General features: G+C 31.0%; 1 protein-coding gene and 1 long non-coding RNA gene across 10 annotated transcripts in view; one reads left to right on the top strand and one right to left on the bottom strand.

The window, feature by feature from the left end:
- Nucleotides 1-27,324, top strand: part of LOC127720729 (uncharacterized) — a 187,233-nt gene that overhangs the window by 91,491 nt on the left and 68,418 nt on the right. The gene's annotated exons all lie outside the window — the stretch shown is intronic.
- The window catches only part of LOC127720701 (segment polarity protein dishevelled homolog DVL-3-like), a 49,749-nt gene continuing 29,407 nt past the window's right edge, over nt 6,983-27,324 (bottom strand). For 2 of the 8 annotated variants that reach the window (XM_052227447.1, XM_052227455.1), the window contains 10 exons: nt 26,436-26,505; nt 25,667-25,754; nt 23,486-23,614; nt 22,105-22,328; nt 21,247-21,378; nt 20,414-20,581; nt 19,407-19,424; nt 17,848-18,153; nt 13,942-14,208; nt 6,983-12,174 (listed from right to left, as the gene is read on the bottom strand). In XM_052227447.1, the coding sequence (XP_052083407.1) occupies nt 11,951-12,174; nt 13,942-14,208; nt 17,848-18,153; nt 19,407-19,424; nt 20,414-20,581; nt 21,247-21,378; nt 22,105-22,328; nt 23,486-23,614; nt 25,667-25,754; nt 26,436-26,505 (1,626 nt within the window). In that variant the 3' untranslated portion in view covers nt 6,983-11,950. Of the gene's footprint in view, nt 12,175-13,941; nt 14,209-16,301; nt 16,524-17,847; nt 18,154-19,406; nt 19,425-20,413; nt 20,582-21,246; nt 21,379-22,104; nt 22,329-23,485; nt 23,615-25,666; nt 25,755-26,435; nt 26,506-27,324 lie in introns of all 8 variants that reach the window. The other 6 variants (XM_052227448.1, XM_052227450.1, XM_052227454.1 and 3 more) reach the window with 6 other exon arrangements.

Genomic DNA, 27,324 nt, shown 5'->3' with positions numbered 1-27,324 from the left:
GATGTTACATTTATTTACAACTACCATGTTGGTTATATTATATTTGTAGGACTCTAAAGTGCGATGGGGACGCTAAAGTACGATGGTCACGCTAAAGTGCGATGGTCTGCGCTAAAGTGCGATGCCTCCATACGCTAAAGTCCGATGGTCCGCGAAAGTATGGACGTAAGAAACGTAGTTGGATTATGACGTTAGCAGTCGTTTATACAACCAAAAATGTACATGCCGGAAGATAAATATAGATTCTACCACTGCATCGAGTGTGATACGATATTTATCCACTCGAGACAGTTAAATTTTCAAATTTAAAACGCGAGGCTCGCCGAGCGTTTTAAATATTTAAAATTTAACTGTCGAGAGTGGATAAATATCGTATTACACGAGATTTGGTGGTGGAATCTGTTTCTCTAATGATTCTCAAACAATACGCAGGCAAATTTATTCATTCTTTTCGAATGATTTGCAAAAAGATGTGTTCTTTCTATGTGACGTCATCAGGCATGGTCGCCTTTTTTCATGCCGTCACAATAGGAAATTCAGAGGAAAGCAAGAAAATTCGACGTCATAATCGGATTTTAACCAATGAAGAACTGAGATCAAACGAACCACACGTTGATTAAATTTTTTTTATACAATGGGTGCAGAAAGGGATAAATTGACGAAGAATTAGAGAAATTAAGAATATTTGATTAACAACTTTTAACCAAATGTCCATGACTTTATTTTAAACCTATCTGTGCTTTGTCGGCTGAAGCAAATGTGTGTTGGTTTTTTTCGGGTGATGGAAGAAGGACTTGTGTCCTGCAGCTGACCATTTTACTATATAGATACAAAATAGTATACGCATAGGTATCCTGTATCCTGCTTCTATTGGAAGCGAACGGATACATTTGATTAAATCATTGTTAACGTTGCAGTTTACTTTGCGGTCCCCGTTAAAATATTGTCGATTTTATTGAAAAGTAACATCGGTAAAATAAAGGTACATGTTTTCAAGCGTAAATTATAAACTAAAACATAGTTTGTACATTGTTAGTAAAATAAAACATGTATGTGTACTCGCTACAAAAAAGGTGAAAGCTCGGCGAATTTCGCCTTTCGCTCGCATTTAAATTAAAGCTTGTTCAAATACATGTTACTGATATTCCGACAATGATCGAATTTTGTATTTGTAATTTACAAAGACGACTGTAAGGGGAGGTGTTCAGATTATTGATAGACTGTGTGAACGGCAAGCTACACCAATTATTCAAGTATTTAACATGATTGTTTAATACGCCCGAATGGTTAAAAAGTCATTTACAGGAAATATAGTATTTTGTGACACCTTAATTACCTTTTTAGCAATTATTACGTGGTCGGTCTTCTAAATCTAGAAACAATCACTTAAGCCTACCGGTAAATTATAAATTAAAGCCTGTCACATATGTTATACCTGAGCATACTAGCTTTTGAAAAAAAACTATTTTTTAACATCCATGTACTTTAACGTTTTAAGCTCTCGAACCTTATCCTATTGATCCATCGCACTTTAGCGTGACATACCATCGTACTTTAGCAAACAAACAACCATCGCACTTTAGCGTGATTCACCATCGTACTTTAGCGTAGAACATCGCACTTTAGCGTGACCATCGCACTTTAGAGTACCATCGCACTTTAGAGTCCTACATATTAAATAGACAAAGACCTGCATTTTTTATACATGTGCCATGTGCATTAACAGAAATGCAAATAAGTGACATTTTTATCATTAAACTTTAAAAATTTAAATGCTTAGATAACTTAAATAATTTGATTTAATTAACACCGTCCCCAAATGTAGCACAGTGGGTCTATTTTTTTCTAACTTTTAGTTGTTTGACTTATAAACTAGTTATATATCCTTCACAGCTTCATAATTTACTGACATATTTAAAGAAGGTTTTCAATGACAAAATTTGAATTTTATTTATCAACTTTTAATTACATCTATCAAATTACAATTTTGCAATTAAAATTGGTATATCCTTTAATATCAAAGGAAGAAATGGAAAAACTCTTTCCATAAGTACTGAAATGTTATTAAAGATATGTTTTAAAATGTTGATAGTGTCCACAGATGATGCCCCCGCTTGCATATCATATAGTTATAAAGGGACATAACTGAAGAACGGTAAAAGTGACCCTACCCAAATTTGAACTTGATCTGAGTTTTGGTGGTAATAAGCATTGTGTGTACGTCTCATAACATTTGGTTGAGGATAACTTAAGTAGAGAACAGAAACTAAAAATTCAGCAATTTTTCTATTTGTAAACACGCATAACTCTAAAACGGTTGTGTATAAGTTTTATAACATTTGGTTGAGACAAACTAAAGTTAGAGAACGGAAACGAAAAAATTCAGCAATTTTTATGTTTATAAAGGGACATAACTCAAGAATGGTAAAAGTGTCGCCACCAAATTTCGTACTTAATCTGTATTATGTAGTAATAAGCATTGTGTATAAGTTTCATAACATTTGGTTGCGGCAAACTAAAGTTAGAAAACGGAAACAAAATAAAAACTGCTTCGCTGAGCGCAGCTGGATACGCCCGCAGAGGTCCAACCCTGAACAGTTGGGGCAAAAAAAGCTTGATACAGATCTGAATTTGGATTGTAATTAAATATGTGACATATTATAGGTTTCTGGATAAATGTAGTCAAAGAACTTGAAATTGGTTATATGAATTGAATTTATATTCAATTAAAGATTTCTTGCTGTTGTGCAATACACTATGCTGTTGCGCAATACTTAGTAAATCTGTTGTCAGACTATAAACAAATAAAATTTATAAAATTCTAAAGGGAGCTTACATCAATAGATATAAACAATTCACCAAAGTTTCATGAGAATTGCTGAAAGCATTTTTGAGTAATGGTCTGATAACTGGAAAATCCCCCCTTTTTTAATGAATAAAACCCCATTTCTCGGAAATGTAAAATCTAAAATTTATAAAATTCTAAATGGAGCTTAAACATCAATAGATATCAACAATTCATCAAAGTTTCATGAGAACTGCTGAAAGCATTTTTGAGTTATTGTCTGAAAACTAGAAAATCCCCCTTTTTTTTATGAATAAAACCCTGTAACTTGGAAACGTAAAATCTAAAATTTATAAAAATCAAAAGGGAGCTCATGTCAATAGATATAAACAATTAACCAAAATTTCTTGCAAGTTGGTGAAAGCATTCTTGAGTTATTGTCCAAAAACTGGAAAATCCCCCTTTTTTTAATGAATAAAACCCCATAACTCAAAAACGTAAAATCTAAAATTTATAAAAAACGAAAGGGAGCTCACGTCAATAGATATAAACAATTCACCTAAGTTTTATGCAAATTGGTTAAAAAGTTTTTGAGTTAATGTCCGACATGTTGACAACGGACGGACAGACAGACGGACAGACGGACGGACGGACAGACGGAATACCATAATACGTCCCGTAAACGGGCGTATATAAATTGTACTTGATCTTAGTTTTGTGGTAATGAATATTGTATATAGGTTTCATAATGTTTGGTTGGGGCAAACTTAAGTTACAGAATGGAAAATAAAAATTTTGCAATCTTTCGATTTATATTGGGGCATAACACAATAATGGTTCAAGTGACACTACCCAAATTCAACTTGATCTGTGTTTTATCAGTGGAAGTCAAAATTAACCATTGCATTGTTTAATGCTTTGATTGTAAAATTAAAATTTTGCAATTTTTCCATTTATGAAGGGCATAACGGTTAAAGTGACCAAAATTCAAACTGGATCTGTGTTTTGTGGTAATAGGCATTGTGTATAAGTTTCATAACATTTGGTTGAGGCAAACTTAAGTTAGAGAACGGAAACTAAAAGTTTTGAAATTTTTCCATTTATAAAGGGGCATAACTCTAGAACGGTTAAAGTGACGCCACCAAAATTCAAACTCGATCTGTGTTTTGTGGTAATAAGCATTGTGTATAAGTGTCATAACATTTGGTTGAGGCAAACTTAAGTTAGAGAACGGAAACCAACTTTGGGACGTACGGACATATGGACAGACGTTCGGACGGATGTACGGACAGACGTACGTACAGACGGATAAGGGTAAAACTTAATGCCCCCTCCCGCGGGGCAGAAAAAAGGCTAACATATTTGATCACGACATATTCCAAGATGAACATGATAAGAAATCTTTTTTTTAAGAAGTCTTTTTTTTTTTATTATTAAAGGTGGATTATCAATATAGAAAGGTTTGCCAATTGAAACATTACAACCACCTTTAAAATTTGTGTTTGGTAATTTTATGAGTATTTGAAATATTGCCACCAGAAATATTTTACAAGATGTGACAATACTGATTTTAGCACTTTTGTCCACTAAAATTGTCTCCCTTACGCATTTCCTGTTTACACCAATGACATGTCTTTAGATTAAGTATCATTAAAATGCCATTCCTAATCCAAGCCATCCCCTGTTAACATAGATTTTAAAATAATGTTTAATTAATAGTTATTGAAAAATGGATGGCAAATCTCGAAATTCTTATTTATTTACAAGAATTTTTCGTTTAGTTATCCAATATTCGATTTTGAAAATAGCGATGCAAGGACAAGTAATCATAAAATACGGGCTTGTAATGGACAACAGGAATGCTTTTCTCAAAACAATATAGGTTCAACAGTTTAGTTGTAAACTCGAAAAAGTAATGAAATAATCGTAGATGTTTCAAAAAATGGATGAGACCACGTTGTCCATGTTGTCTACTCCTTTCGCAAAGTTTCTGCATCTTTTAATTCTTTTTAAAGTGAAAAAATCCAGAAAGAAATAAAGTCTTTTTGACAGAAAAACTTCTGCAAAAGCCGAACTGGTCCCTGCGATATTTGACCAGGAACATATATAGATATACTGTTCCCTGATTTGACCTATGTCTGCAGCTATAACTTTGTAAACAAAATACATACGCACCGCATGGATATAACCGTATTACTAATTTTTGATTCTTAAAAACTTCTTAAATCTTACTAAAGAGTATTGTCTTTCGTATTGATATCAAGATGATTCCGAGTATTATTTTTCTTAATGATTTTAAAGTTCAGCTGGCAAGAAAAGTTGACATTCAAGAACTATTTTGTCTAGCGATTGGTTATCATTGGTATGTAAAAAAAGTCCAAAACCATAACAAAACGGATCTATTTATATTCTGATTTTTTTTACAGATTGTAAAGACATGCACATAAAAGAGAAAGCTCGTATAAATATGAAATATATACCAAAGGAATAGCTCAAAATACCATTTAAGACCAATAAACATATGGACATGTTAAGAATGAAATTCTGTATAGTACATAAGTATGTAAAATACGGAACAGAGTTCGGAAAGCGGCTTGGAAGTCTGGTCAACAGTAAAAGAAAATTGACTGGGTCATTTTCCAAAAAAAGCTCTCTTTTTTTGTTCTTCATAACTTATTATTAATACCTTAGAGAAATGAAGGCTTCAAAACAAATGCAATGTGATTTTCATTATAATTAAATCTCCAAGGGGCATAACTGATTAAAAATATTTGATCAGCACTTATTTTTTAGTGTCTAAGACATTACTGATATAAACTTATATAAGTTTCATAAAATTCTGGCAATAATTGTACACATGAGAGAGCTGACAATGCAATTTTCCTGATAATCAATATTTCCAAGAGGCATAACTCTTTTAAAAATAATTAATCTGCACTGATTTTTGAACTCATCGAAGACCTTGATGATATAAAGCTATAATATAAATTTCATGAAAATTTGGCAAGAAGCGCTCATAATTGCAATTTTTCATATAATTAATACTTCCAAGGGGCATAACTCTTTTAAAAATTATTGATTGGCACTGATTTTCGAACTCGTCAAAAACATTGCTAATATAAACCTATGATATAAGTTTCATTAAAATATGGCAAGAATTGTACAAATGAGAGCGCTAACGATGCAATATTCCATATAGTTAATGTTTGCAAGGGTCATAACTCTCTTAAAAATAATTGATCCTTGAAACTTGTCCAATTCATAAAAATCTGGCAAGAATTGTACATGTGAGAGGGCTAACAAGACCGGACAGACTGACACATATTTCTATGTCCCCCACAACGCGTTGCACAGGGGATAAAAAAGGAGGAATTTTTTGGAATGTCAAGCTTCCTGTCAAAGGTCAGTGGTTCTCTCTGGGCACTCTGGCTTCCTCCACCAAGAAAAACTTACCACATCAAATTGTCAATAGTGCTAAAAGTGGTGTAAAAACACCTTTCAATCAACAATAAGTTCAAGACCTATATGAGTTACCTTTAAAAAGAAAACAATATGGTATATATATATATATAAAACTCATTGTTGAAGCCCTGTTGAACTACGATGACCTGAAGTTGTTTACATCCTCATCTTTTGGTCTTTAATGGATACTTGTCTCACTATCATATCACATCAACTTGATAAAGGTAGTTTTACTGGACAAAATGAAATACCCTTCATACACCAAACATAAATCACAAGTGTGTTTCTATACTTTGTTTTGGTTTTATCATTTTGTTTTGTCCTTTTTTAATTGTTTTTGTTGTTTTTGAAGGGTTGTGGGAGTTTGCAATGACATCCAATCTTTTGAAGACTGCACATTGTAAATGTTTCAACTACTCAAGCAATGTTCATTTATGTGAATACACTCATTAAGAAATGATTATTCAAACAAGAATCTGTGTATATAAGATGCATTGCTCACACTTTATATCCATGTTCAGTTAACAATGAAATCAGATCAGGGTTAAAACCATACCTTGGCATATAAAATTCACATTATAATGTACAAGTGTTTTAAGTTTCAAATTGATGTAAACACAACTTCATTATAATTTACCCTAACCAAGAACTTTATCCTGATATGGGATGTACAGACCCATAGACAGGAAACAATAATGTCCCCAACTATCAGGCATAAAAATAAGAAAAACAAAGTGACTTTACTTGGGCAATTTATTTGACCATCTAGGTCATTCATGTACACAATCATCTAAATTCTCTGTACAAAATAGCAAAAGGCCAAACATACAATTTGATATCTGAAAGGGTGTAAGACAAGGTGATCCTCTGTAGAACACAAATTATATAACACTATGTAATTGCACTAGAGTGTCACTATAACCTTAAACAACAACCTTAATTCAGTTATAAAAATCTAGATTCTAGATTTTGTTCATTATAATACTAAAGATAGACATTAATAACTGTTTCCACATTTCTTAAAATTAGCTGTAAATTTGAGAAATGATGATTCTATTTTAGTCCCTACTTCTAAAAATAATTTGCATGGTACAAATTTAAGTACTAGTAGCATTTCAACCAGTATAAAATAAATTGAGATAGTTTTGTAAATCTATGGAGAGAGATAAAATATAATTTAACATATTACAAGAAAAAAAAAACAGAAAAAATATGTACATTTAGAAACTATAAAATATTTATTATCTGAGGATAACCTTGTCCGAAAGAAATATACAAAATTACACAGCCTTGTTATAATGGAACAGACTATAATGGTTATACAATCTTGAAACAGGCTATAAAACATCTATAGGACCCAGATTATACCAAATGCACATTCATGTAACATTCTTGCCAATCATTCAATGCAAAAACACACAAATTCAATTTCCTACAAACAATGCACATTTAATTTAAACACTCACTGACAGGCTCATGTTTCAGTTTCCCATAATCTTATTACCTTGAAATTCATTGCAACAGCACCAATTATTCTAGAGATCTCAAAATTTCAATCTTTCTCATGTATGATTTCTTAAATGTTTAATGGTTAATTTTTCAATTATTTTTAATGGTATAAACTGAAATGATTATTTGGGTGATACATACGTTTTTCATGTAAAATAAGTAATTTTGTTGAGAAAGACTGAGTCACACATATAGTATGTGAGATATCATGCAATTTAGTCATGCTTTATAAAAGTACTAGGTTGTAATTGTAATTCTTCTACTTAGAAAAATCCATTAGACAGTAAAAGTATCAAAATATATTATCTATAGATTCAAAAAATTTACATAAAAGAGAGTTCTTGGTGTCTCATGTTTGTAATGTTATAAAATATTGATACATATAAATTCTGATTAAAAGACAGCAAAATACCATTTTTTTTTAAATGAAAAGACAACTCTGTTTTTTTTTGCACATGAATAAAACGAGATATGGGGTAATATGTCAATGAGACAGCAACCCAACAGCAAAAAAAAAAAAAAACATGTAGCGGGCAACATACAGTTTTAAACCAAAGACAGGTGTCTTTTACAATATATCAAGCTCTAAATCATTTAAGTCAAGAGTCTACAAAGGTTGTGAATAAATTAAACAATTACTTGCCTCTACATATAACAAACCATTAACAAGTTCATTATTGCTGATTATGAGAAACTGAAATTTGTCTTGCACAACTTAAAATCTGATATTTATATGATATTTATATGATATTTGAAAGAACATAAATAGTTATCAAATTAAATATTTTGTATTTGGCACCTTCTAAGTGGTTTAACATGAAAACTTTTGTATGTTAGTAATTGTGAGTAATTATTTCCAAGGTTAATGTCTCTTATTGAATTTGGAATATTGAAATTGATGTTCCAACTAATACATCTAGTTGAAATATTTATTAAAGAGTTCAAGTTACAGACACCTATATAAGTTTTTTCTTTTACATTATGAAATAATGCCATTTCTCAATTAAAAGACAGATGTAAATTTACATTTTGAAAGAGACATGATACCCTTGGATAGCATATTAAATATAAAGAATAGCAAAACATTTTAGCTTGTGTTAAAAATACATTGAGGAACTTTTGTTTGTTTAATATCAAGAGACAAATATTTCAAAGAATATTCAGAAAGAAAACAAATTAAAAAATAAATCAATGTAAGAAATTTAATAACAAAATTTCTGAAATATTCTTAATCAATTCAATAATTTCTACCCAGACAATAAATAAATCAATCAATCAATCAAAAGTGTACTAAAATTGGTTAAATATAAATGTAAGAATTTTACAAACTCCAATGTTGGAGGTGTTCCTTATAAAGGAAGTTTATGCATAGAAAGACCTGTAAGAAACAAAGAGTACTATAAAAAAAAGGTAAATTCTCATCTAAGTAAAGAAATCTGGAATTATTGTTACTGAGGATATATTAAAGAATGTTAAATCTAAAATAAAATAAATTTTACTTCACATAATAATAGACTAATGGTATTCTAGTATTTCCAAATTGTTCAAGATTTCTGTAAACTAAAAATATCTTTAATATTTCTATCTAAAAAATGGATATAAATGATTATGAAATATATTGTTTATGAAATCATTCAAATAAATCAACTCCTTACAAACCACTCTTAGAGTAGAATACTTATACAAAAACTGATCAAAATCTACACTCTCCACTTTCAATTAGGCAAACCTTCTTTTTTGGCATATCAATAAATGTACAATGATGTTTATAACAATAGTTATTTGCCAATTACAAATTTGATTCTTTTATTACTTTTAAAGCAATTTGTTTCTCTTTGTCAGTTGTAGACTGTTCTAAACTGGACAAGAATGGGCTACTGTCCATGCAAAGCATGATGTTGAAAATGATATTTATAGGTTTAACCAAATTATAATAAAGAATAACTATTGATATCAAACGTTTTCAGCTCAACCAAAGATAAACTGTAATTAAAATATTTGAAAAACTTAAAAGTAACACACATAACTGACAGTTATCTTTGCTTTTTCCACCAACTCTTCGTTGTCAATGAAAGTGTTTGTCACTCCTAATTACAGCGTCAATAATTGAAAGACTGTAAACACTTAATATTCCCTTCCCTTTAATGCCATACTCCTTAAAGAAATACTAACATCTACATTCCTACATTTTCTAAATTCTCCAAATGTGATTTATAATTACGGTTTTTGTAACCACTGATGAGGTGATTTATATCAAGCTTCAATAATGCTGATGTAATATTCTTTTATAAGGATCTTACAGAGTGGGAAAATTTAATAAAAAAATCTATTTTAGTCTCATGTACATCTCCATTTTGCTTGTTTTTTCTATTTATTGTAGTAAAAAAAACAAGTTTATAATTTAAGATATGGGTTATATGTCAATAAGACAGCAATTACATAACAATATCAAACCAAAATAAACATCAGTTAGAGTACCCTTTATTGATCTGCCTTTGAGAAAGTTTGCATGGTTCAAATATACAGAGTGAATTTTTAGGCTGTTAACATTCATAACCTGATAAATATTACAACGACTGCTTAAAGCTTGATACAAAACAGAATTGCATTGCAAGTTGGTTATACAAAAGTCATGTTTATTAAATAATTCTTAAAAATGAAAGAGAACAAAAAAAAATTTACAACTTTAAAAAGTGACAACAGGCAGTAAAATGGTTTTGAAAAATATAATTGACAAATAAAACAACAATTTATAAATAAAGTAAAATATTGGTATAATGAAATCATCAAAATTTCAAACAATCAAAATGATAAGAATTGACCAATTAAAATAAAGCACCAATTTTTAAAAATTTGAATCAACCAATCACATGCTTGTAAAAGTACAGAACATCAATGACAACACAAGCTCACATGTATCAGATCTTTTTTGAAGGAAAAAAATGGTATGACCAATAAATTAAAAAAAATCCAAATTCGGAGACAAACAACATGCAAAACTGAAAGGAGATTTGAATATCAAAATAAAAGAGTGAAAAACTAATCTCAGAGTATAAAAAGGGAGAAAAGGAGCCATATACTGAAGAACTAAGTATTACACGTGAAGGTTAAAAACAGATACAGGACAAGAGATATAATAATTAGATGTTCTGTAGGTCACCACCATCACACACTCCAGTTACCCAGGAAGCTGTTCGATGAAGGGTCATGAGTCGATGACTGAATCGCCTACAGTGAAATGAAACAAACAGACTATAGTGACCTATTCAATAAAATTTACACTTTTATATAATTCATTATTAAAAATTTATTTAGGTAAGTCATAAATTGCTTGGACAATATTAAGTACCTTAATCACAGATTTGTTATCCATCCTCCCAATGTGTTTCATAGATTTGGAGGAGAATTGAGATGTTATAGAAGCTGCTGCAAGTAAATATTTCATATTTCAGAATGAAATAAGAACTGGATATGAAGGAATTTCTAGAATGTATCTCAGCCCTTATAACTCTAAGATATTATAGGAAAACTTGTCTTTTTTTCATAAAGTGTGAATACCAATGGTTTTACCATGAGGCAAGTCACTATAGCTAGACGTCTAGATCTATGTACTAAGGCCCAAAACTTTAATTTTGAATTTTGTTAAAAAAGATTTCAAATCATTTTAAAGTATTAATAAAATGGTTTTTGATTTTTTCATTTAGAAAAGTATCACAAACAAATCAAACCAAGCAAGAGACAATTTTCATGAGACTTTTTTTACAAAATATAAGATTAAAAAACCTGAGAAAAAGATGCCCAATATTGCAGAAAATAATGTATTTCCCCTAAAAAATAATCAACAGCTTTGCAACTTGAATAAAATTTTGATTACTTTTGATACTAATAAGTATAAAAGTCCACTTTCAGAATAACGCTTAAATAGAAATTTGAAATAGATGAAGGCACTCTATTAAAAGCTTGGGGTATCTAAAAGACAATATTCAGAAAAAAATATAAACATACAATACACACAGAATATCTGCTATTTTTAATTCATACTTCTTTCCTGTACAAGTAAAACTTCTAAGAATTTCGTCAAAAATATTATTTATACAAAATTTGATCTTTCGTTGATCCTTTCTACAATTAAAAAAACATGCAAATACATTGATAAGTATGTCACATGACAAACATGTGACTTGAGATATATGGTCACATCACATCCACAAAGAACTCACATGGATTTCCCATAGCCATTCTGAAAGACTGTCTACTGCCACTAACATCTGGTGGTATGTTTACAAGATTGCTATTTGGTGGGCCACCAGGCTGTCTGGCACTCACTATACTTGCTGTTTCAGAATCGCTTCCACTGTTGCCGGGAGACTTTTTCTGTGACTTTTCTTTGCGACTGCTACTTCCAGAGGCACTGCTTCCTATTTAAGAATATATTGAGAAGACACATATATAAATGATTAAAATTTTGTTTCTTTGGAGAAACTCGAATGAACACCTCAACAAGCTAACCTCTTTCTTCAATGTGCCCCTAACAAATGCATGAGTGTTTTAACAGTTTGTCCAGAAGTTTTTTCTTAGATTAATTGTAAGAAATATCAGCTATGCCATCAGAAATTTAAATAGTTATTGTAAGTAAAGAGCCTATTCCAGAAATGTATGTATTGAGAGACATCAGAGCTTGCTTATAAAATTTGATAATTGGTGACTTTTTTGAAATCTGTCAGAACATGCTAAAGTGTATATGACTGTGTAAAATTCAATGATTGGTGGTGGTGGGGGGGATAAAAAGATCTTCTCTGAACATCCTTCTTTAATATCCCAACCAACAAACAGAAAATATAACCAAAACTAATACAATACCATCTCATACATTTATTTCTGGAATAGCTCTAATTTTATTTTCTATCATTACAATATATTTTCATAATATCTTCTGAATACTAAATCTATAGAAATCTATAGTAGGAACATGCATTCAGATAAAATGCAGTTATACTTATATATGACAATTAGTTAAATGCCACTAATTCATTGTAATGACTAGCACTACATGCTCAGATACAAACTACAACATAATATTATTTGTGCAAATTATAAGTTCTGACGAGATTTTCTGTTTACAGAAAAGCCTTTTCATTACTACCTTTTTTTTTTTACATCAGAAATCATTTCAAGAAATAGCTTTTCTAGGGTAATTTATGAATGTCTGGATTAGTAGACTTAAAAATCAAGATCGTAAAGAGTTACTCCCCTTCCTAAAATTTATAATTTGGTAAGCCACAATGAAAAGAAGTGCTGAGAAGCATACACTGTCAATCTGTCAATTTCTATGCAATATTTGATTTATAATTCCAGATTCTCCCACAATACCCTGTTGATCATACCCTGTTGTTAGTCACCAATGGATCTAAAATACTCATTTTTGGCAGTCATGACCCATTTTAAATAAAAATGACATGAAATTCTAAAGTTCAGTTAGAATAAAAATGAAAATTTCAAGATATGAACAGCACAAAATAAAAATGAAAAACACTTACTACGTGCAAAAGGATTTAAAAGAAAACCCATGTTTCATATTTCCATAAAAAAAATTACTTGTTTTTGTGTTATACACATTTTATAAGTTTGATCATAGATTTCATCCATTTTGAATAATATGACCAAAGTAGATATTTTAATGCTGATGACAATTTCAATCTCTGCAGGCAAACTGCACATTGCATACATGCAATTGATTATAATTGTTTGTATAGTTATAATAATGTTAGGAAGGTGATTTTTTAATGAGCTACATAGAAATTATATGATAAATAATCCACTTCCCTGTTGTTGCACCAGGACTATAAATATAATACAAAATATATATTGAACCTGCAATAGTGATGTATTCATTTGTTTGTTTTACAAAGCTTGGAAAAAATACATGAAAAGCCATAAGTCAGCAAAAAAAGCAATTGATAAAATTTTAATCTCCGATTACAAGCCTGCAAAACATGCTGATCAGGTAACAGCAAAAGCTTCAATTATCTAGCAGAAGCTATGTGAAGAAAGCTCTAGTTCTATGGCTGAAGACCAGACTGCAGCTAGATAGAAAAAGCTCTGGTTCTTTAGCTCTGGATTGGTGTAAAACCATGCCAAGGATTCTATAAGCCACCGACACACCATGCTGATGTGGAACGCCTAACCTGGCTTCCCAGCTTCAGCCTCATTTTCCTCCGTAGTCACCAGTTCCTTAGCAACAGTGCCTTCATTGTCATTATTGTTGCTAGGAACATCATCCTTCTGTTTGGCATCTTTGTTATCTTTTGATTGGTCCTTGGAACTTGAGTGTGTCTGTGGCGATTTTTTGCCACGGACATTGTTGTTGGGTTCCTTGTCAATACAGAAGGTTTTGGCTAGAAGTTTCTGCGCAGCTGGTTGGAATTTCATTGGCAAACAACAGGCATTATGAACTGATAAAATTAGATAAAATTGTCATTTACCCTTCTCACACACAAGGTGGAAAAAAGAATTTTATGTAAATAATTTTACAAATCTGAAAAATAGCATGCAATGTACATAAGTTATGAAGAGTAAAAAGAAACGTAAGGACCATTTTATATTATATTACTTAGGATATACAGTAGAAATATTTTGGTCAATCAATTATTTTAATGATTGCCTGATTGATTATGAATAGTTTAACGTATATTTTAACGATCAGAGTAAGTTATAAAATAAGATGAATTGTAGGAATAAATGGTGCATAAAATTTAGTTTTCAGGACACTAAGGTCCAGACTGCCTCAGAAAGCCACACATCTGAGGATAGCATATTCATGCAATGATCTTTGATGACAATATATAAGCAAAGCTTGGTTTTATATACTGAAACAATATACTTATTAAGATTATAGAAGAAACTTTCCCTCCCCCAAAACACATATAGAGTTTTTCTTTTTATCAAATGTATGTGAAATCCAATCTACAGTTAAACATTTGCAAGGGCAATGTGACTGTATTAAAGGATTCAATTTACAAAATAGTAAGAATTAAATGAATGATGACAGAACATAAAATAATTGCATGACTATTTTTTTTCATTAAAAACAATCCTTTAAATAACAAGAAAAAAATAAATGTGGAATGTGTCCATGAGACACAGATGATCCCCCTGCTTGCATATAACGTTATAAAGGGACATAACTCAAGAACAATAAAAGTGAAGCTACCCAAATTCTTACTTGATCTAGTTTTGTGGTAATAAGCATTGTGTATAAGTTTCATAACATTTGGTTGAGGCAAACTTAAGTTAGAGAACAGAAACAAAAAATTCAGCAATTTTTCCATTGGAAAGGGGCATAACTTTTGAAAGGTAAAAGTGTCACCACCCAAATTCAATCTTAATCTGTGTTTTGTGGTAATAAGCATTGTGTATAAGTTTCATAACATTTGGTTTAGGCAAACTTAAGTTAGAGAACAGAAACCAATTTTGGAACGTACAGATGTACAGACAGACAAGGGTAAAACTTAATGCCTCCTCCACTACAGCGGGGGCATAAAAAGAATAATACACAAGCTTTTACTTTGAGCATTTAAGAAATAATAATTGGCAAAACACATGAAGCAAATACTAAATCTACATCAAGTTAGTTTAACAACGTTTGAATACATCACTATATTGGTTTATTTCACACACATGAAAAGATCTCAAAGCTGAAATGCAACAACATGAGCTTATTATTTCACAATGTGCACCTGGTAACATTAACAATTACCAATGTTTGCATTGCACAATCAATTTTCTTGCAATTGTTTAGATATTTAAACGAAAAGAGTTGAAAAAATTGTGGTTAAGAACATTGAAAAAAGCTGTTACGCCAAATAATTCTTGGGGGATTTTTTTAATAATATTTATTTTACAAATAAATACGAATTCTAGCTAAATTTGGCAAGTTATCAAGTTTTGCCATGTTTCTAAACAAGGGCTAATAAAGAATCAATCACAGCAGTTTTGGGAATCAACACATACTTTCTTTCTATATCACTTAATTAAAATTAATATTACATAAAATGTAGAAATGTGAAGGAAATAAAGAGCATGCAAAATAAATAAAATAGGTGGTGAAAGCTGGAGTTTTTTCTGCCATATCTGAAACTTCTCAATTTTCCTTATACCTATTAAAAAACTCAAAATTAATTCCAAGCAGTATGCAGCAATAATATTTGTAACAGCCAAGCTCGACTCTTTATATTTCTGTAATTCTGACATGGGAAATGTTCAAATGAGAAAACGTTCTTAAAACAATTAGGCATTTTGTATCAATTCCCCTATCATCTTAGATCTAAACAATTTCCTTCTTAATCTTCTCAACAATCCAATCATGATTTATATTTCTCATAATGTTTCTTTCACTTTAAATATATTTCGTTGTTGAGAGAAGCCAACTGAGATGCCTTTTGCAGTAAATAAAATTTTGCCTCTACATCATTTAAGAATTTGTCTCTCTTAAATAAATATGTTTCAGATATGGCAGAGTTTCAAAATAACTGAAAGGACTACAAACCAGAACTATGTAGTGAATTCCGAGAACATGCACGATCCTTTGGGTTTAAATGATTCCGAGAACTTGCCCGGTCCTTTGGGTCTAAATGATTCCGAGAACATGCCCTGTCCTTTGAGTCTAAATGATGTGTGGCGTTCTGATAAAGCTGCTTGTCTTTATTTTCCCAAAGCTTTTTCAAATGATTGTAAGTACTGACTATACATGTGCAGTCTTTTTGGTTAACTGTAAACAAAGGTCAAAATTTAGGACCATGAATGATTTGTAGCATGACCCTATGTCACTGAGGATTTAACCTTAACATTTTTTTCAATCATCAAAATAATTAAAAATTTATTTATAAAATCATTTATAAGTACTTTGAAGTTATATTTCTTAATTTTTTGTAAAATTTTTGTTGTTTTTCCATCTTTAATGAAAAATCTCATGTTGTAGTTTAATTATAAATAATGCAGACCTAAACTTTCATTTTATAATTATTTTTTTTTTTTAAAACGACAAATTAAAAATTAATACAATTGTTTACAAATGTAGTATTCTTCTTTGTTCAACACACACAGTGCTTTGAAGGTATTTTTGCATTTCACATGGATTTGGATTAAAAAAAAAAGACAGAAAAAAAATTCCAAAAAGACCACAAAGAAAAATGTATGCATACCAACAGGGAATAAATCCAAGCTTAAAGAAGCAAAGTAGGGGAGGTCATACTACACACATAAACAGAAATCATGCAACGGACATTCTTATAACAATCAAATTTAGTACAATATCAATCTATGAAATCTGGCAACTGCATGCTAGAACATAACACACCTGAATACTTCTTTGCCTACTTTTAAGAATGGTTGCCTCAAACCTTAATTTATCATGCTACATTTTTTTCAAACAGTTATATGGTAACTATTAAAATATCTTTGTGGTAATAGCTGCTATCGAATTTTGTTTGAAAGTCCTTTCCCCCTCCTAATAGGAGACAGTCAGTACTTACACACCAGAATAATAAATAATTAATGTTTTGTGTACTACTGGACTATGTTATGATACTACTTAGAATTAGATACTATTTAGAATGTGAAACACTCTTAGTGTAGTTACCATAGCATGAAATGTTAGCTATATTAAATCATTGTGACCTATATTTTGAATTAGTTTCCAATAAGCAAGTGTGTCTAGTTGTGATCATTACACTGCAAAATTGCAAATAACATTTCACATTGGTACTGAATGCATTTTTCACACTAAAGCGATTGTGAATAGAAAGCATCTGTGTTGTACTTTTATTTTATTCTTTTAAAAGATTAATGTGTAATTTTCTGACTCCTCTTCCCTTTTCTGCATGTAATACTAAGATCATACTGCTTTTTTTTAAGAAATTATAACAGTTTTCTGCTATTTGTTTTTTTTGTTGTTGATTTCCCACAATTACCCTACTTTATGGTTTTTATCAAGTTTGCAGCATTTTCTAGCTTAAAATAACAATATCATAGAACAAAGCAAGGAATATGAAATTTGACATTAAGCCTGATAACCATGCCCACATGCCACTAACCTGATGCACTGTGTACACTGCCACCACTATTATTGCCTCCTCCGTTACCAATACTCGACAGTCCAATCACACCACCAGCACCAACAGTAGAATTTTTATCCATACCATCAACAAAAGAGCCGATATAACTTTGTGAGTCTGTACTAGTATAACTGTACGGGGGTATATAACTAATGTTTTGTGGTATATAAGTATTGTTAGTATAAGGGTATTGATTGTTCCAAGCTGGCGGTGGTAACGGAGCTAATGTATCACGATCAGCTTCAGACACAGAATCAACATCTTCTAAACTAAGTGCAGATAAATCTGAAAAATATAAACATTGAGATTAATATTTTTCTACACAATATGTATGGTAAACATCTCAGTATCTACTGAGGACATGTTTTCAAAATAAATATCCTAAAATTAATCATACAATATTATGGTAAAGCATTGAGGGTTATACTGGATCAGATTAATAACTTAGTGTATATGTAAGATTAATGTAGCACTGTTACACAAACCAAATAGAGAATTTGTTTTCCTCTGGAATCAAACGGGGTCTTTAGGGACCAAGACACAGTATAAAAGGGTAGCTCTAACTCTATGAACTTCCTCATGTCATATAGTTTCAAAAACCTTACTTGTTATTTGTTTTTCATAATTGTTTTGTTATAAATTAGGCTGTTAGTTTTCTCAATTGAATTGTTTCATATTTTTCATGTCGGGGCCTTTCATAGCCGACTATACAGTATGGGTTTTTCTCATTGTTGAAGGCCATACGGTTGCCTATAACTGCTTACCTCCACTTCATTTCAACTTTGGTGGATAGTTGTCTCATTGGAAATCATACCACATCTCCTTATTTTTATATTGTGTAAAAGAATTAGTCTTTCTGATTGCACTGTCATAAGTTATCTCTCAATTTCAATGTTTTTGTGTCTACATTTATTGTGAAAGCCCTACTACTTTAAATAAACATGCTGTTAAGTAGATTTGTGCATTTTAAATATCTTGTTACTTCAATTCACATAAATGTTTACCTCAATATTAAGCAGTTATACTAGCATACTCTACAATGCTTATATATCGAAATATTTTAGTTAAATATAGAATTTGTAAAGTACAAGTCAGATGTTCTGATGTACCTCTGAACACAATTTTAATTGAATTATTATGAAAGCACTATATCTGAGCTCTGTTATGGATACTTAATAGGCAATTAATAATGCAGTCAGGGCAACCATTTAAACAGAAAAGGAGATTTTTAGTTTTAACTTATAAAATGTCGGTAAAGGGAAAAGAAACAAGGAAGACTGAAGTTGAAGTGAATTATTCAAAATGTAAATGAGTAAATCTGTGGCTTTTTAAAACATAATCAGGGTGGTATATAACTTCTTAAATTAACAATAGAACTGTCATATATTTGTATACATAGTACCCATAACAACTGAACAGATTTATACCTAAAAACTCATGTAATTTATAAAAATATTGTATAACAATTTTGATTAGTGATTGTCATGCATGAGTGAGTTATGATAGGAAAGGTCCTTTATATGAGTGAAGATACTGACCTGGATACAGTGGCCCATCTAAAATGGCAAAACAAGATGAAGGTCATAGTGAGTTCAAGGTCAAGTGAATAATGGAAAATATTTCATGCAAGTGTATGAAAACGAATATGATGATGAAATATGAACTAGACTGATAAAAGGAATAAGTAAAATATCAATCCCAAAATCATGCACAGCAAAAAATGATATCCAATATCAAATATTTATGATTTACAAATGATGATTAACTGTGGTCATTAAACATCACTGACATTTTCAGAAAACAGCTTAGCAATGCAAACAGAAGTTGGCATGCAAATAATCCTATGCCAGATTTATTTTTAATATTGCTTTGCAAAGCATTAAGATTGAAGATTTATAAAGGGAGATAAGTCAGAATGTAAAACTATGAACATGCTGTTCACAATATAATCCTTTTGTTATATTCCATTATTTTCAGAGATATAATGTTCTAAATTTATAAGTTATAGCCTTTTCTGTTTTGAGCCATTTTTAATCAAACAAAAAATATGTTTTTGCTGTGTGCTGTAAAGAACCCTTTTAACATCGACAATCCTCATTGCTGCAGAATCAATTAAAACTATTCATCAGTTTTCTTGCAATTGATCAATTTTATTCAGACTGTAGAAATCATAATTGCTCAAGTTATTCAGTTTTGCTTTTCTTTAGACTTTAAAGATTTTTGCCAGAGTAATTTTGATTTTAACAGCTTTCAGTTTTTGAAAGCTCTCATTACAATCTGAATAGAAATGATGAGTGAAAGAAAGATAAATAACAGATGAATAACTTCTGTTGAAACTCATCATTGTTCCTAAATTTTCTTTTTTCATCTTTGTCCTTCATTACAGAACTGCTATCACAATTCTAATAAAATATAACTACTTGAATTGCAAAGTTCACTATTAAAGAAACAGAACGATAATCCTGTATGTACAAACAATGACATTGTGAGCTACCCACAACACACACATCTACACACACACACTTAATTGTACATGTATACTTACTTCCATAAATATCACCAAATACATAGTAGCACTGTTCAGAAAATGTAATTTTGTTCACAGTATGTCGAATATATCCAGCTTTTAATAAATTACATGCATATTTTCTAGCATCCCTTCGATCAGTAAAGCCTTCTAGATGAGTAAATAACCAATCAACTAAATCAGATCCTGAAAAAAAACCCAAAGTTTGCTGTATAACTGTGGATTCATTTATTTTTCATTGGTAACAATTTCCCAGGACGGAAGAAAATTTGTTTTTTTGTGTATATTTGATTTAACAGTTTTGCCAAAGTCTGCATAAAAGCCTATCGAAAATTTGTACTTCGTTGAACATATAAATTGATGGTTCACTTTAACCCACGATAATTTGTATCCCACAAATAGTAATGAATCCACAGTAAACATTGAAAAATCTATTATAAACATGAAAACAATTTAAGCAATGTTTGTACGTTTTGTAAATATTTATATAACAGTATGAAATTTTCAGCAGAGCATTTTTCCATTGAAAACAAGTAGGTTGATCCTTCGATGAATATAATCTATTGTTTAATGTAGGCTGACCTTTAGATGTCTTTTTTTTTTAATTGTAGGGTTGCTTTCTTACTGACGTATAAGCATAGTCATCTTTCATTCAAATATAATTATAGCCAAAAAGATTTCATAAATTGTTGTAGTTCAGTATTATATTGGGTTCTCATTCTGTTTAGTTCTGTGCCTGCATTACAGTATGTGCAGTAAATAAACTTCTTATTTTTTCCCATCATTAGTTTCTTTGGTAATTGATATTCTGTACACAACTTGCTATTCATTTTTTACTGTGTTATTCTTACCTATAAAAGCATTAGGTATTGTTATTTTTAACCACATTCTGTCTCTAATTTCTAGACCAGAATCTGGTTGTGCCATTGCCTTGACAACGGTGGCCATATCTGTGTTTGTTGTTAAATTCAAATCATCAAAACCTGAAAAAGAAAGTGAAAGATATAAATATACTTCAATTCTTTAATATTTATTAGACATAATGCTCTTAAAGTTTTTAGGATAAAAATCTTATTTATGTTGTATGTTGATAAAAGTACTTCAGTGTGAAATTGACAGATTAATTTTGGAAACATTTCTTAACACTGTTTTAGTTACTGCTGGTTTTTTGTAGGGTTTGTGTGTCAAGCTTTTAGAATTGAGCTGTAACCTTTTTCTTAAAACCACAGAGTTGTCTCTCTTTCAGTTTTTGTCCACCTGTGTTAGTTATAAATATTTTTCATCTTTATACATAAATTGGGCTACAATGGATTGGAAAATTCTAATGACCAATTTATCAACATAATAATTTTGTTTTTATTCACTTTCATATTCATATCCATGATATCTATCAAAATATAATAATTTATATTTATATATCAAAACAAAGCAATTCAGTGTTGAAATAATTGTCACTCTATCTGTATTCATTATTCTGACTGTGGTCTACCAGTCTTTGCTCTTGTTTCTGACTGTTGCATGTGTTTCATTTAATTACACAAGCAATTAATGATGTTAAATAACTTACTGATAGAATCATTGGTTGGAAATTTTAAACATCTAGAAACTAATGACCAATGAAAAATTATTACGTTCAGTTTGATTGATTTTTGTTTGCTTATTAATTGTCCAGCCCCAACTATTACATGAGTGTTCACGATAAAACTTACGTTCAGAGTCAGGTAATGAACTAGTTAATGATGAACTCGTTGATGTCATATTACTGATTGAAGGACTTGGTCCGCCAATCCCATGCATGAAATTTTGTTGCATTGCTGTAGTGTGTGCTACCCATGCAGAAGGATCAATAGGTCGCACAGGTTCTTGTCGAGGGACTGTAAAATATCCTTTCGGACTAGGATCCCAACATTTGGCTACGACTAGTGTAATTGGACTGTAAAATGAATGAACATCAGTATTATGTCTTTTTTTTTCAAATTATAGATCTGAAATTTCTTCTTTTTTATGAATACAAAATAACAGATTCACAAAAATACAAGTTTATTTAAAAACACAATGTTTAAAATCTAAAATGGAAAAAAATCTAATCACTTGAAGTAATAAAACAAAAAGATGACGACTTTCACAGGAAAATAAGAGAATTAAAATCCACTTTTCTGACATCAACCATGTATGTTCTGGTTTAACCAGATATCAATAACTCTCAACCACCAGAAGATCCTTATATCAACCAATTAAATCAATTGGTTAAAAAGGATCCTTTACAGTTTAAGAAACTGTGCTCAACAAAATTTTAAAACTATTTCTTGAGGAACAATTTCATACCATTACTCTTGAGATATTTTTGGTCATATTTTGAAGAATAATAAAGTCTGTATCATGTTTTTTATGTGTTTAAAAAATATTTACTTTTCTTTAAAATTGCATCAGTTTTCTTATGGTAAAATAAATGGAGAATGTATCCCCATGGGCACAGATGATTCCCCCGCTTGCATACAACATTATAAAGGGACATAACTCAAGAACAATAAAAGTGACGCTACCCAAATTTGTACTTGATCTGAGTTTTAAGGTAATAAGTAATGTGTATAGGTTTCATAATGTTTGGTTGGGACAAACTTGTTACAGAACGGGAACTAAAAATTTTTCGATTTATAAAGGGGCATACCTTGATAATGTTTAAAGTGACGCTACCAAAATTTAACTTGATCAGTGTTTTGTGGTAATAAGCATTGTGTATTTATAAGTTTCATAACATTTGGTTGAGGCAAACTAAAGTAAGAGAACAGAAACTAAAAAATTTGCAATTTTTCCATTTATAAAGGGGCATAACTCTAGAACAGTTAGAGTGACACTATCAAAATTCAATCTTGATCTGTGGTAATAAGCATTGTGTATAAGTTTCATAACATTTGGTTGAGGCAAACTTTAGTTAGAGAATGGCAACCAATTTTGGGACGTACGGACGTATGTACGTACGTACAGACGGACAAGGGTAAAACTTAATGCCCCCTCAGCTACGGCAGGGGCATAACAATTACTCCATGACTAGAATGCCTTGTTCAGTGAGTCTGGAGTTTTGCTACCTACCCAGGTTTTTGTACAGCTTCTCTCAAAACTCGAACTGCATCATCATTACTTAAATTTTCAAAGCTAATGCCGTTCACTTCTAAAATCATATCACCAGGTTCTATACGACCATCCTGAGCAACAGCACCACTGAAAAACAAATGAAAGAACCATAGTGAGCGCGCTCACATACCCCACGTCCCCACATTGTCATTGGAGAAATAAAATAAGTGTAAGAAAAAAAAATTGAATCATAATTTCCTGTCAATATGCACATCTACATAGTATGTCCTTATTATCTACAGTTTCATGAAATTCTGTTGTGTGGTTTGAGAGGAGTTGCAATGACAAAAGGTTGCAGTAATATATTGGGCAAATTAGTTCAAAGGGGCGTAACTCCTGGAAAAAAAATTGAATTGTAATTTCCTGTCGATATGCACATCTACGTAGTATGTGCTTATTATCTGAAAAGGTTTCATGAAATTATGTTGTGTGGTTTGAGAGGAGTTGCGATGACAAAAGGTTGCAGTAGTATATTTGCCAATTAAGTCTAAAGGGGCGTAACTCCTGGAAAAAAATTGAATCATAATTTCCTGTCGATATGCACATCTACGTAGTATGTCCTTATTATCTGAAAAGGTTTCATGAAATTCTGTTGTGTGGTTTGAGAGGAGTTGCGATGACAAAAGGTTGCAGTAGTATATTGGGCAATTAAGTTCAAAGGGGCGTAACTCCTGGAAAAAAATTGAATCGTAATTTCCTGTTGATATGCACATCTACGCAGTATGTCCTTATTATCTGAAAAGGTTCCATGAAATTCTGTTGTGTGGTTTGAGAGGAGTTGCGATGACAAACTGTTGCAGTAGTACATTAAAGTAAATAAGTTCAAATGGGCTTAACTCCTAGAAAAAGAATTGAATCTTAATTTCCTGTCGATATGCACAACTTCATAGTATGTCCTTTTTATCTAAAAAGGTTTCGTGTAATTCTGTTGTGTGGTTTGAGAGGAGTTGCGATGACAAGAAACAGGACTGACTGACTGACGGACGGACAGACGGACGGACGGACGGGTCAAAAATATTATACCCTCCGCAACTCGTTGCATGGGGTATAATAAACTTGATACATGAAACAGTCATATATATCTGTCAGCAGTATAACTTCATGATAAATGTCGATATTTTGTAACAACATAAATAGTTAAATTGTATTTTCTGCATCTTGATCGTTGATATATCTTAATGGTATGAAACCATGCTTTAACATGGAACTAATACTCATGAGCGCCCAACTTATTTCTTAAAGTGAATTTTTTCATGACAAAATTAACATCTAATATGCAGCCAAATTTGATTTACGTTTATAAGAAAAAGATGCAAAGCCATTCAAAAATTTTGAAACAGCAGTTGATAAGTGAATGTGACACCCTTTGAATACATAAAACAGTTAGTTGTATGTTATCATATGGATAAACATTTGTATGTTATCATATGGATAATCATTTGAGACCATGATAGTTAAAGGTACAGTATAATTTCACTTGCTTGTTGTAAGAACACAAATTTTGATAAAACTACTACTTTTCAGAGATTGATGAACAAACAATAGGTTGCCTTGTTTGTTAGGAACTCTCTGAAAATAACATGTCTTTCTTGAAGTTTTGGAAATGAAAATGCACATAGCTGTTTACTTCTAAGTGTTTTTTTTTTTGTTATTTATATTCAAATACTGACATTTAGTACAAGTAGTTTACTAGGCCAAATTAAAAGTTCTGGAAATAGGTCTTCCATTTGAGAGAAAGAGTAAGCTGCAATTAAATAAGTCTTTTAATAATTATAATTGAAGTTCAGTGGTTGTCGTTGGTTCATGTCTGTCATATTTGTTTTTCGTTAATTGTTTTGTTATAAATTAGGCTGTTAGTTTTCTCAATTGAATTGTTTCATATTTGTTATGTTGGGGCCTTTTTTTAGCCGACTATACAGTATGGGTTTTTCTCATTGTTAAAGGCTGTACGGTTGCCTATAATTGCTTACATCCACTTTATTTGAACTTTGGTGGATAGTTATCTCATTGGCAATCATACCTCATCTCCTTATTTTCATATAGAACTCACATTACATAGAGTAGACCCCTAACAGTGGTACTTAATCAAATAATCAACCTCCCCATAGATCAAACATCTTCACTTGACAATACTCTTACCCTTTCATAATGGAACCAACATATATACCACCATCACCACCTTTGTTACTTTGGCCTACGATACTGATTCCTAAAAAGTTTACTGTGTCTGAAATATAAGGAGGATGAATATCATTTCTTCATTCACTGTAGTGTACATTTCACACTTTCAAACTGAAATCTTTAAGAATTTGTAAACTTCATATCTGTTTCCATGTTATAATCTGTGTGATTCAGAGTATGCTTTGAAAAAGAACTTTGTATAATTTGTATTCAAAGTTTGCTTTATCTATCATTTTTTGTGATTTGTTGTATTATGCAATTTCTTCTGCATTTGAATACTATGAGAAATGATGTCATCCTAAATAATGCTACAGTAGTCTAGTCATCACCAAAGATGCGGTCTTAATGCTGTCGTTAAGTGTTGTTTTTAACAATTTTTTGAGATGCCCCCCAAATAAATCCTGTTTTTTTAAAACAATTATTTTACAGTATTTTATGTAATGTTACCTCAAGTAAATATTTTCTATTAAATTGTTATATAGTTTGTATTATGTATGCAATGTCTTGACTTTTCCTGACAACAGTCTCACTTCTATGAAAGATGAAGAATGCAACTTAGATATTTTTCTTGATAAACGTTGTGTCAGTGAAAAAAAAGGCTATATCACAATGAGGTCTATATTGTAACTAATGAGAATGTTTACACCCTCTGCACCCCAAATCGTTTTATATTTCAATATAATTTTCTTAATCTAACATACAAATTGTTGATTTCCACCTTACTTACCCATATTTAATGTAACCACAATAACATTTAAGGACATTGTTGAATCTGTAATACTACTAAATGACGATGCCTGAAAAGGAAAGAAAGAAATCTTAACAAGAGTGCACACGCTGAAATGTCTCGCCTTCTTTACTAATCACTGATATTTTGTTGATAGTCCTAAATATAAAGCTTTACTACAACTATCACATACACTTAACATGATCCAAGAAAATGAGGTCAAGGTCATATAAACCAAACAAGAAAGACATGTACACCTTACAATCATTCAATACACTAAATATAGTTGATCATTGTTTATAGTTTATAAGATACAGACTTAACCAAGAAAACTAAACATTGACCAATGAACCATGAAAATGAGGTCAAGGTCAGATGAACAATGCCAGGCAGACATGTACAGCTTGCAATCCTTCCATACAACAAATATAGTTGACCTATTCCTTATAGTATTAGAAAAACAGACAAAAACACAAAAACTTAACACTGAGCAATGATCCGTGAAAATGAGGTCAAGGTCAAATAAAACCTGCAAGACTGACATGAACATCATAAAATATTTCCATACACCAAATATAGATGACGTATTGCATATAGTATTAGAAAAAAAGACCAAAACTCAAAAAATTAACTTTGACCACTGAACCATGAAAATGAGGTCAAGGTCAGAAGACACCTGCCAGCTAGACATGTACACCTTACAATTATTCCATACACCAAATATAGTAGACCTATTGCATACAGTATAAGAAAAACAGACCAAAACACAAACACTTAACTATAACCACTGAACCATGAAAATGAGGTCAAGGTCAGATGACACCTGCCAGTTGGACATGTACACCTTACAGTCCTTCCACACACCGAATATGCTAGACCTATTGCTTCT

Source organism: Mytilus californianus, unplaced genomic scaffold, assembly GCF_021869535.1.
Source record: "Mytilus californianus isolate M0D057914Y unplaced genomic scaffold, xbMytCali1.0.p SCAF_11, whole genome shotgun sequence".
NCBI classification, from domain to species: Eukaryota; Metazoa; Mollusca; class Bivalvia; order Mytilida; family Mytilidae; genus Mytilus; species Mytilus californianus.
This window is presented reverse-complemented; position numbering and strand designations above follow the sequence as displayed.